This window comes from Haliotis cracherodii, unplaced genomic scaffold (genome assembly GCF_022045235.1).
Source record: "Haliotis cracherodii isolate W230 unplaced genomic scaffold, xgHalCrac1.p SCAF_16, whole genome shotgun sequence".
Classification (NCBI taxonomy): domain Eukaryota; kingdom Metazoa; phylum Mollusca; class Gastropoda; order Lepetellida; family Haliotidae; genus Haliotis; species Haliotis cracherodii.
Window position 1 is genome coordinate 26,807,733 of NW_027266271.1, and position 12,183 is coordinate 26,819,915.

At 39.8% G+C, this 12,183-nt stretch overlaps 1 protein-coding gene and 1 long non-coding RNA gene across 2 annotated transcripts; one reads left to right on the top strand and one right to left on the bottom strand.

Annotated features, from left to right (window-relative positions):
• Window positions 1-3,183, top strand: LOC139463518 (uncharacterized). The gene is made up of 3 exons (XM_071244789.1): window positions 1-39; window positions 1,050-1,427; window positions 3,029-3,183. Exons 1-3 carry the CDS (start codon window positions 15-17, stop codon window positions 3,181-3,183), a joined length of 558 nt encoding a protein of 185 aa, XP_071100890.1. The 5' UTR covers window positions 1-14.
• A 2,624-nt stretch (window positions 3,184-5,807) lies between these two features.
• On the bottom strand, window positions 5,808-11,530 carry LOC139464028 (uncharacterized). Its single transcript, XR_011653085.1, has 4 exons — window positions 11,478-11,530; window positions 11,344-11,369; window positions 7,594-7,649; window positions 5,808-6,548 (listed from the first exon to the last, which is right to left on the bottom strand). It is a non-coding gene; the product is annotated as an uncharacterized lncRNA (long non-coding RNA).
• Between the last annotated feature and the right edge of the window lie 653 nt (window positions 11,531-12,183).

The following is a 12,183-nucleotide window of genomic DNA, read 5'->3' on the forward strand; positions in this document are numbered from 1 at the left end:
TATCAAAGAGGAACATGATTGCTAAAGTTCTGTTTGCAGGTACGGTACAGTTGAAATTCCTGTTGTTTGGAGTTAGTGGAAAAATTATTTTTACTTAAGATTACTGACAGAGGGGTGTTCTTCGTTCATGTGGCCATGTAGCCAAGAGTGCAAGAGCGCCATACAGATGCACTATTTCAATATATGTATTGTACATGAATTATTATTAAGTGATTAAGGTTTTTGTGATTATGAATTTCGCCTAATCGTTTAATAAGGTTACATTACGACCCGTGAAGCTCCAGGTTAGAATAGGTCTTCGGTCCATGCTTGCCTAAAGAGGTGACTATGATTGTCGTAAGAGGGGACTATCGGGATCGGGTGGTCAGACTCGCTGACTTGGTTGATGTATGTCATCGTATCCCAAATGCGTAGATCGATGCGCATGATACCAGTCACTGGATTGTCTAGTCCAGATTTAATTATTTACAAACAAAACCATCAGTGTAACTGTAACAACACGAAGTGTTACAGAATATGTGGGCGTGCGGATAGCCAAGAGGTTAAAGCGTTAGTTCGCCGAAGGCCTAGGTTCGAGTCCCTACATGGTTACAATGTGTGAAGCCCATTTATGGTGTCCCCCGCCTATTGCAGGAATATTGCTACAAGCGGCGTAAAACCAAACTCACTACAGAATATGTAAAAAAAATCAAACATGAATGCGCGCTAATTGATTGCAAATGTGTTTGTTCTTTGCCCTTTTCTATTGCTTTGGGTGTCATAAAACAAACAAACCTAATTTATGACGTATGATATCTCAATTCAACACGCCCTAGTACTGCGAAATGGGTTAAGTTTAATCTTACCTTTATCTGTATACAAGTGTACATATTGTCTGTTAAAACACAGTTCTTTGTAATTTATATAGCTCTAAAGTTATAAATCAAATTCGCTGGGTCTCTAGCCATTCTCTTCTTTAAATAACACGTGTCGCGTTGTCATATAGGTACTGCGACATGGTGTATTCTTAGAGTCATCCGAATGTTCAAAATGTCTCCTTTTTTATCCAGTTGGCGTAATGGCCTCTTTGGCCTGTGGACAAAACGTCACCAGTAGTCCCTACGCGTGTACAACAGCCAACGGCACCGCCCCTGACATCACCGACAACGACTGCACACGTTACTGGTCATGCCTTGACTTTAACATCACGCTACTCACATGCCCGGATGGCGAGGCATATAGCTGGTTCAACGGCACATGCGTCAACGAGAGTCGGGTACCATGCGAGGCTCAGAATGAGGCTTTCAACCAGACGCTGGCCAATTACACACAAGCTGGGCGACAGAAGAGAGCTGCCACGTATGGTCTCCCGCAATTTCTTGCTCCGTCGTCTGGCAACGCAACCAGCAACAGCTCAAACACATCAGAAGTTCAGATTGGAAAGCTAGGTACGTAGACACACAGTGGTGAAATTAAAGTGCAGATAGATAGCCACGATATACACATGTAAACCCTACATCGGTATATGACCAGGGGATGGTGGAAATTTTTCAGTCATTTGAAATAGAATTAGGCGATATTATACATTATTAAAAAGAGGGGGGAAATTAAAGTTTATAGGACCTCCTTTTAACTTCTTTTTTTTTTAAAATTCGGTTTTAAAATTTAATAACTAACGTCAGTACAATTAATCCTTTTGGCAAAATATCCCTACAGTATTGCCCTTGTCTTTGTTCCATGTTGGCCCAATGTCGCTGAATTACTTCCCTTAACCAATCAGGATCCGCTGATCATGGGTTTGAATGCTAGATTTGCCTCGATTATGATCTTTGTTCTTTCTGTGGGTTTCAACAAAACAGTAATAGAGTTCTTGGGTGCATTGTACATGAAGTTTATTCGTCATTATAACCACTTGAAGACGGGAGAAATCCATATTTACTGACTCAGTGTTACAGACTACAGGTTATTTAACATGCATTACTTACCATATTTCAAAATCATATCTTTAATTTTCTAATCATGAATAAGTATATTAGTTGGAACCAAGCTAGAAGCAAGTTTCACTGGGATGTAATATATATATAAAATAAATATGCCCTTATAATTACTTATAGCTTTGATGTCCATTCCAACCATTTAACCACGTCCGGGTTCTTATTATAACATGCAGGTTTCATACCTACTGTGAAATTACGTCTATGATCATAATTGCTCTAACTGAACTACGTGCTCGCCCAAGCTGCGTCAGGCAAATGTTCGACCTTCAGTAAGCACGTACCACAATATCCACTGCTCGTTTCATCGTATCCCAATTGTGTAGATCCATACTCATGTCAGTCACAAGATTGTCTGGACCATACTCGATTATTTACAGACCGCCGTTATATAGCTGGAATATTGCTGAGTACGGCGTTAAACAACATTTGCTTGTGATCGTTTGTTTGAGCATCGATCAGCGAGCCTGACCACCCGATCCCGTTAGTCGCCTCTTTCGACAATCAAAGTCGCCTTTTACGGGAAGAATGGTTTCTGAAGACCAATTCAAAACCCGGATCTTCACGGATAACTTTGAACAAACAAACAGATGCAGGTCTTAACACACGGGTGTGGTGTTGGCAAATCAATGCCGGCACCTTAGACTAGGAGTGAGTGAGTGAGTGAGTTGGGTTTAACGCCGCTTTTAACAGTATTCCAGTTATATCACGGCGTGTAAGCTTAATGTGGGAGGAAAGCCTGAAGTGATGCAGGTCTTAGACGTTTACCACTTCGGTGAAACCCATGAGCAGGGGTATGGTGCTGACAAACCTAGAAACATAATCGGGGAGAACCGGGATTCGAACCCACAATCATATGTTTCTGGCGTGCCCAAGGGACGCAACTCTGCACAGCGAATCGCGGCGCCTTAGACGACTGGGCCACCCGTGCCCCCTCCTTAGACTAGGACCCCGTTCCACATAACAACAAATAGTAAGATATAGCCTCAAAGAAGTACCTGCTTCAGTAAGAGCCTCATTTCAAGGTACATGAATATGTCTTCTTTGTTTCACAGAACCAATCACTGTGACCCTTGGCCGGGAAACTTGCAGCCACATCGGTAACAACATCCGCGCCGCTGAGAGGGTGGTGAACAACGCCCTTCATTTGTTTACCCATTGTGTATTTGACCGCTGTAATATTGAGCCTCTCCAGTTCGTGTGTCCCTAGAGACTATAGGAGGGATCAGCAGCATCTGTACCATCATAAACCTGTGTTAAATATTGCTGTAGACTACACATGTATCAACTTAAAAGATGCTCATTTCTGTCGTGACAGATCTGCCTTTTATTTTTTCGCTGCTAGTTCGTGTCTGCTTGAGCTCGGTTTCATGACTATATACCTGTCGAGTATGTTAAGATTTGCCATACCTATAGCTGATAACGAGACGCCTCTATGAAATAATGTCTTTCATGCCTTTCCAATGTTCACTGTATTTTTGTAGAAAAGCAAATAAATCTGTCCTAGACTGAAAGGATGTGTTGCTGTTTACATGAGAACGTGGACGAGACAGTGTTTCTGGGTTCAGTTCCTTTGTGGGCGGTGGGGTAGCTTAGTGATTATAGCGTTCGCTCGTCCCAGGTTCGATTCCCTACAAAGGTACAATGTGAGAAGCCCAGTTCTGGTGTCGAGCGCCGTGATATTCATGGAATATTATTAAAAACGGAGTAAAAGCATACTTAATCACTCCGTTCCTTTGTCAAGAGAGACTGTAGACCGATGGGTCAGAATTGGTTCCGAGCATCCCAAATGTGGATGAAAGTGAAGATGTGCCCACCACACACTGACATTGCTACTTTTGCCCTCCTGACTGATGTGCGAAATGTTGCTGATGATAACCACTGCTTGTCCCACATTATGTACAGGCAGCCCTGAAATCGCTGCATTGTAGACCGCGGCGTTAAACTTCAGTCACACACTATGTTGATGAAAACGGCTGGGATTTTAAGAAAAAAACCATTTGATTGTTGCAATGTGTTTTTTTAGAAAACAATATTTTGGCTCATTGTCTTAATACAAAAAAAATCTGGTTGTGCAACTGTCGTTGAGAAAATATCGGGTCTCAATACAAAATCCCATCCCTCCTCCCTATTTCCTGATATTATTGCCTCCTGCGGCTTTGTGCTAACGTCCCATCAGATATCATGAGACTTGTAGAAGCACAAAATCGGTGCCATATGTTGACAATTCCGAACAATACACGGTTCCAATGATTTGATTTGATTGGATTGTTGTTGGTTGGTGTGTTGTTTAACGCCGCACTCAGCAATATTCCAGCTATATGACGGCGGTCTGTGAATAATCGAATCTGGACCAGACAATCCAGTGATTAATTTCATGAGCATCGATCCACGCAATTGGGATCGATGGCATGCATCAACCAAGTCAGCGAGCCTGACCACCCGATCCCGTTAGTCGCCTTTTACGACAAGCATGGGTTGCTGAAGACCTATTCTACCCCTGAATACGGTTCCAATGACCAACCCAGCACGAAATACTCCTATATCCCACCAATAAATGTTATGTCCGGTTGTGTGCAGGGCAGGAAATACTGTACGGTTTACTAGGAAACGAGCACTATCGACATTTTCGTCTATGTCCAAGTCGTTACTGTGAAAACTCGAAAATTGTTTTTTTTAAATCCCAAACTATCAAAGGTATCAGTTCACCACAAGGGCTATCTATATGCCAAGTCTGGTGAAGAAACAATTTACGGTTTTCAATATCTGCTCGGGAGAGGAGCACTACCGCAATTTTCAGTCTAAGTCAGTCGTTGCCATGGAAACCCCTATAAATATTTTTTTTAAATCCTAAACTATCAAAATGCACCAGTCCACCGCTAGACCTATCTTTTTGCCACCACGCGAGCGACCGACGGACTGCACCCATTTCTATACCCCCCTTCCACCTCGTGGCGGGGATAAAAGAAATCTTGCTGAACATTGTGTATATAAACTGGAGGAAAAGTAACCGATTAGGATCTCTGTGATGTTCAGATCTTTCCCTGAAAGGATACTTTTGTAGAAACTTGTTGCCTCAAACTTGGAGAATATTTTACTAATGCAATACACATTTCGAGCAATGTCAAAAAGGCCATAATCTTAAATATAGCAATAACAAGTGGGGCCTCACTACAGACTACGTCTTCCAAATTTCATTCCATTTGGATGACAAAAACGGATGAAAAAGGGTCCTAAGTTCGAAGCTTTCCGCATGGTCTGATTGGGACCGTGAATTCAAGGGCCAAGTCGAAAATATGGCCCAAAACGGAGCATACACTGATCCCACTACAAAATCCCTTGATTAAATTTGGGCGTCATCGATGGTTAAGCATGTTAAGTTGTTTTCTTTATGTCCACTAGTGTCAAAGGAGACGAACGAGCTACAGTAAAAGTCACTTTGACTTCCCATGAGGTGAGCTTAAAAAGGGCAAACAGATTTGAATCCAGAATCGATTTATAGGGACTAACCATTTGATTTTCTATTTTGAAACCATGAGCCTGACTATTTTAAAACAAACACCTTGCCAGCATGCAATTTCGTATTTTTTCAACAGTGTAAAGCATAATTATATGTATCAAAACTATTCAGCAACAATTTCTTTTTTTGGATACAATCCTCTCCTTTTGATGGATTGTGAAAATTGGGTCACCGGAGTCACAATGACAATAGATATCTAAAATATATGTCAGTATGACGCTATGGTGTAGCCGGACAAAACATGTTGAGCTGCTCCTGTAGCTGGACAAAACATGTTAAGCTGGTCCCGTAACAAACCAAAACAAGAGAAACTGCACAGATTTAACATTTATTTTAGCTAGTATCTGTACATGTTTTTTTTTCCCTGATGCAACCACACAAACTCCCTTCAATGATGAATAATCACAAAACTGAGTTCCAAACAATTGTGAATAGAGGGGGTGTCATGCCTGCCAGTCATACAACCAACACGCACTGACATTCATCATCATCATCATCATCATCATAGTGTACCCCTCTATCTACAAGGCCCCTGGACTACAAGCTTAAGTGTCTCCTTGGCAACGGGAGCCTATGCTGAACCTGGGGAGTCACTCCCACGCTCAAACACCCTAGACTGATGGTATTGTCCTTCACAAGCAGAATCAAGCCATGCTCCTTCAGAGCCCAGTCTTCCTCCAGTGACAATCTCATTTCTCTGGCCCCGTACCTACAGAGACGTGTTGCTGTTGATGCTGCTGATGCTGATGCTGTAGAAGTAAGGGAAGTCACTTGTAGAACAGGGGCCAGTGCTGGACCTGTACGAGAATATCTGCACACGCCACAACACCATGATGCAAAACCTGGAGAATGTCCACGCTTTAACATAATCTTCTTCCTCTTCTCTTCCTCTCCCGCTGCCCTGCTCCATTCAAGATGGAGTCAGAAGCTGATATGATAGTCTGGTGGTGTCAGTCTGGAACCCAGTAGTGCAACGTGGAGATGAAGGGTGGTAGATGGGACACTGATGGAAGTCTGTTCAGTCATCAGGGCAGGATGAGGGCATCTACTTTGACCTGAAACGTTGTTGTATTAGAAAACCAATTCAGAGTTGTTGACATAAGTAATTCCAAAAAAGGTGACATAGGTAATTCCAGAAAAAAAAACATGACAATAAAGGGCCATCTGCAACACCCCCTTGTCAATACTCAGAGCTCCAGATAAGCTGCGTATCTGCGTGAAATGCGCATCAGAAATGCAGAAATATGCAGTAAAATATAATCCAAGCGTATCAAATACGCAACGAACATTACAGATACGCTACAAAAATAAAACTTGTGCATATAAAAAAAATGTGAAGTAACCCTGCGTATTTGATTAGCAAATCAGCAACTTATTTTGAATTATAAACGGGCATTCCGTCAACCTTGCCAAACTCCACGATGCCAGTTACATCATGATCATTTGCCATTACACTTTCTTGTGGAAGTATCGTGGTATTTTTGAGTCCTATAAAGCTCTTGAACCCACACGACACCATTTAGCAGGGACTAGATAAATAGTGTTTTTAAATATTTAACTTACATACCCACATCTGTAAAAACTAGTGAGTAACAGAAATTTGAATACGCAGATTGAATTACTGATACCCAATGATTTTAAAATGCATGGGTAAAATACCCATAACACCAAACGCTTATCTGGAGCTGATACTTGATGGGTTTTTGTACACACTGTTCCTCCATTCACCTTGAATACATATCACTTCACAGCGCAATCCCAAATAATTCAAGTAAGAGGAAAGCAAAGAGTACGATGACCAATGAGCATTCAGATTATATTGATGAACTGGTTTCTTGATTGACATGTGTCACAATGTTACTGCTGTCTATACACACAGCATCAAGGCAGGGCAACGGGAATGCTCAGTAAAAACATTTTCGTTTCATAGCCTACTACGAATTGACACACTGCATAGCAGCAGGTCTCCATGGGTGATGATTCAATGGAATGCACATGAAGCCTTGACGATGGACATGGAGGCCTAGTCTATCCTGAATCCCGTGATTTCATACCCTGCTTCAAACTTTGTGGGTCCAAATATTAACAGTAAGTCCATACCTTGCCCTCATCTTCCTCCTTTTACGCTTGAGCCTTCGCATACGCTTCTTTCTCCACTGTAAATTGAAAGAAGAAATATAGATAAACCAATGCAAACCATCCTGATTAACTAGTTAATGCATGTTTGTGGGCATACGACATCTCAGTTTATAGTAAAGATCACAGACAATCATTCCGCTGAATTGCCATCATTGATGTCGGTTGTATTTCAACATGCAAATAGAAGCAACTTCTTTTTCATTGAAAGCTTTAATAAGTCATGAACAGTATAATTTACTTCAGCTTCAGACAATTTTCTACAGTATCAGAATGAACTAAGCTGTGCTCAGCCAAATGCCAACACTGTTTGGTAAATAGAAGGAGCTAGAGTTAGGATTAAAGGTCCAATGGACGGTATTTCAGTTGTCAAAGCATCCCAGTCTAATTAATGTTGGGTAAAACCAAGTGATGCAGGTATTGCACTTCACTCTTGTAAAATCCATAAGAACTAGTATATGGCATCTTAGACTACTGGCCCCACTGGTGACTTATGGGATAAAGAAAGCCTGCAGCAAGTTCTAACCACTAAGATATGTACAAATGCACAAGGACCGGTCACTAGTTATCGTGAAATCAATACTCAGTTAAATCAACAGTTGAGATGGCAACAGTTTTACTTTGATCAGATTGTTATTAAAAAGACAGCATTATCGAGGAATCAAGTCAAACATGGTGATAAGTTTGTGAATACGGAAATAAACGACATCTCAGTTGACTGTTTGATATCACAGAAAATCATTCCGCTGAATTACACATCATTGATGTCATTGCCTTATGCTTTTCGAGTTCGATTGCAAAGGGGTTTCCTCCGATGCTTGGAGATATTCTTTATATTTATACTGCTTGACATAGGGGGTATACTTAATTTACATTGCATGTTGATCTGATTACTCCTGACTAGAAGAGTCCCAGAGTGAGACTGTTCAGCCATCAATTACTGACCATCAAGACTAGATGGGAGTGCATGGACTGTCCATAACTGTGCATACCTATTTTCCCCCCCGTCTGAAATTCAGACTGATATAGGACCCATAGTAATTGACCTAATTTAACTTCACTGTGCTTACTTAGGCAGTAATTGAGTTGTATTTGTTTTGTTTTTTTAAATCATGAGCATCCCTTTTCAAAATTGTTCTTAAATCAAATTATTCAAATTTAATCACATTATGATTATGGTTATTGTACTGTTTGGCTGTACCGTTTCATAACTATACGCAGAAGAAGTGTGAATTAAGTTCAATGTTTGCATCAATCAACATGATCAAGATTAAGATGCTTCGAACTAATGTATTTTTATCAATAACAAACTTTTCAAAGTTTCATAAGCCACAAAAGTGAGTGAGTGAGTTTGGTTTTATGCTGCTTTTAGCAATATTCCAGCAATATCACGGGGGGGGGTAGGAAGACACCAGAAATGGGCTTCACACATTGTACCCATGTTGGGAATCGGACATTAATAAGCAACCAAGCTTAGGTTACCCCTGTTTTCCAAAATGTTTAAATCCGAGTTGACCAGTATGAAGATCTCAGCAAATAGGTTTGATTTCAGTAGAAATCATAACGAGGAGATACCATCACAGATCTTCAATATGATGTAACTTTTTTAAGGGAAGATTCACATGGGCCGTGGCACATGTAAAGTGCCTCTTGCCTGCCCCTAAAGAACTTGATCCATTTTCCTGTTTTCCCATACTGTTCACCCACTGCGACACAAGTTTACAATACTTTTGTCCACTGAACATTCAAAACAACTACTGTTGGTTTGCAATCACTTTAAGGTCAAAGTATTTAAAGCAATCAATTACGTTAAGATGAAAGAGAAGCAAACATCACTGCATCATGGTAATTCATGGAGCATGTTTAGCATGTTCCAATTTTAGTGTACTTGACATGTAGTTAAAAGCCAACACGGGAAAATCTACACCAAAGGGTAAAAAGTGTATTTCAGTTGTCAAAGCATCCCAGTCTAATGTTGGGTAAAACCAAGTGATGCAGGTATTGCACTTCACTCTTGTAAAATCCATAAGAACTAGTATATGGCATCTTAGACTACTGGCCCCACTGGTGACTAATGGGATAAAGAAAGCCTGCAGCAAGTTCTAACCACTTAGATATGTACAAATGCACAAGGACCGGTCACTAGTTATCGTGAAATCAATACAGTTAAACTAACGGTTGAGATGGCAACAGTTTTACTTTGATCAGATTGTTATTAAAAAGACGGCATTGTCTGAGAAATCCAGCCAAACATGGTGATCAGTTTGTGAATGCGGAAATAAATGACATCTCAGTTGACTGTTTGATATCACAGAAAATCATTCCGCTGAATTACACATCATTGATATCGTTACCTTATGCTTTTTAAGTTTGATTGCAATGGGGTTTCCTCCGATGCTTGGAAATCAACGGCCTCGAGATATTCATTATATTTTTACATTAAACGCTGATTGACGTAGGGGGTATACCTTAATTTACATTGCATGTTGATCTGATTACCCCTGACAAGAAGAGTCCCAGAGTGAGACTGTTCAGCCATCAATTACTGACCATCAAGACTAGATGGGAGTGCATGGACTGTCCATAACTGTGCATACCTACTTTCCTGTCTGAAAATCAGACTGACGTAGGACCCCAAGTAGTTATTGACCTAATTTAACTTTGCTGTACTGAGTTAGGCAGTAATTGAGTTTTTTGGGTTATTTTAACATCATGAGCATCCCTTTTCAAAATTGTTCTTAAATCAAATTATTCAGATTTAATCCCATTATGATTATGGTTATTGTACTGTTTGGCTGTACCATTTCATAACTATACGCAGAAGTGTGAATTAAGTTCAATGTTTGCATCAATCAAGATGCTTCGAACTAATGTATTTTTTTCAATGACAAACTATTAAAAGTTTCATAAGCCACAAGACATATGGTTAGCACAAGAGTTCAACAAGACATAAATAAGCAACCAATGTTAGGTTACTGTTATTTACCAAAATGTTTAAATCTGAGTTGACCAGTATTAAGATCTCAGCAAATAGGTTTGATTTCAGTAGAAATCATAACGAGGAGATACCATCACAGATCTTCAATATGATGTAACTTTTTTAAGGGAAGATTCACATGGGCCGTGGCACATGTAAAGTGCCTCTTGCCTGCCCCTAAAGAACTTGATCCATTTTCCCATACTGTTCACCCACTGCGACACAAGTTAACAATAATTTGTCCATTAACATTGAAAACTAGTGTTGGTTTGCAATCACTTTAAGGTCAAAGTTTTTAAAGCGATCAATTAAGTTAAGATGAAAGAGAAGCAAATATCACTGCATCGTGGAGCATGTTTAGCATGTTCCAATTTTAGTGTACTTGACATGTAGTTAAAAGCCATTGCGGAGAAATCTAAACCAAATAGACTTATTATATTCCTTTTATATAGCCACTAATAACAATAAACTGTCTCATGTCTGCATATGGTCTGAGCATACACGTTTTTACAAAACTGCACACATCTCTGGAAGATCAGACTTACGGTAAATTTCTGAAAAAGCCAACAAAGTGCACACTGTTTAATGAAGTATTAGAAACTCCTGCATAACTACTTAACTGTGTCATGATAGGCCACATGGGTAGATCAACTGCTAAAGTTTCTAACCTCGTGTTGACAAATGTCCACTACAGAACATGTACAATATTCATCTTAAATGCTTGAAAACAAAATTACCTTGGCTCTCATCGTGGAAGAAAAGTCTGAAAAGACATAAAGAATTAACTTTATTTACATGTCACTACAAATTAATGCAAGATTGATAAGATATTGAACGGATTTTACGATGAGTGCACAAAAAGACATGCTACCTTCTTAGATGCTGCAAAGGAAAGAGGAAGTGACGTAGCGGATTTTCTCCGCGTGAGCAAAATATACTGCATTCTCTACAACTAGTATTGCACGAAGTTCATGTCAACTGATTTTAACTGTTTTAAAGTCCCTGCGGGATGAAAACACGAACTGTTATAAATTAATGTAAATGCATCCATCCTATTTATTTAGTCATGTTCACGTCGAGATGAAACTAAAACGGCACGGTGTTTAAGTATAATCTCAAAAACTAAAACTATCCTTCCACACAACCAGAGATCAGTTATGATATGGGACAACTTGTGGCAATTTGCTGCCCTATACGTTTTAGTGATTTGGATTTCACGCTTGATGTACAGACATTTGAGTTTTATCGCGGTGTGGAAGGGAAATCCAAAGTAACTTAATTCATCCCCAACACTAACAAACAAAGAATCGCAATCAACCTTTAAATAATAAATCCTGACACGACAACTGGTCCATCTATGTTGTAACGTCGATTTGTAACTCAGGATTGTTTGTATATATAATAGTATGTGTTTGGAAAATATCATATCCAATTTCTAGCGTTTATTTTTGGAATTTTAAAAACTTGAATTTATCACTACGTCCATTTAGTTTATTTCAAATAGGCAATGCAGATATTAGGATGGCAATTCTGATTCGCCCTCAATATTAAAAATACGCACATTTGTATTTACTCCG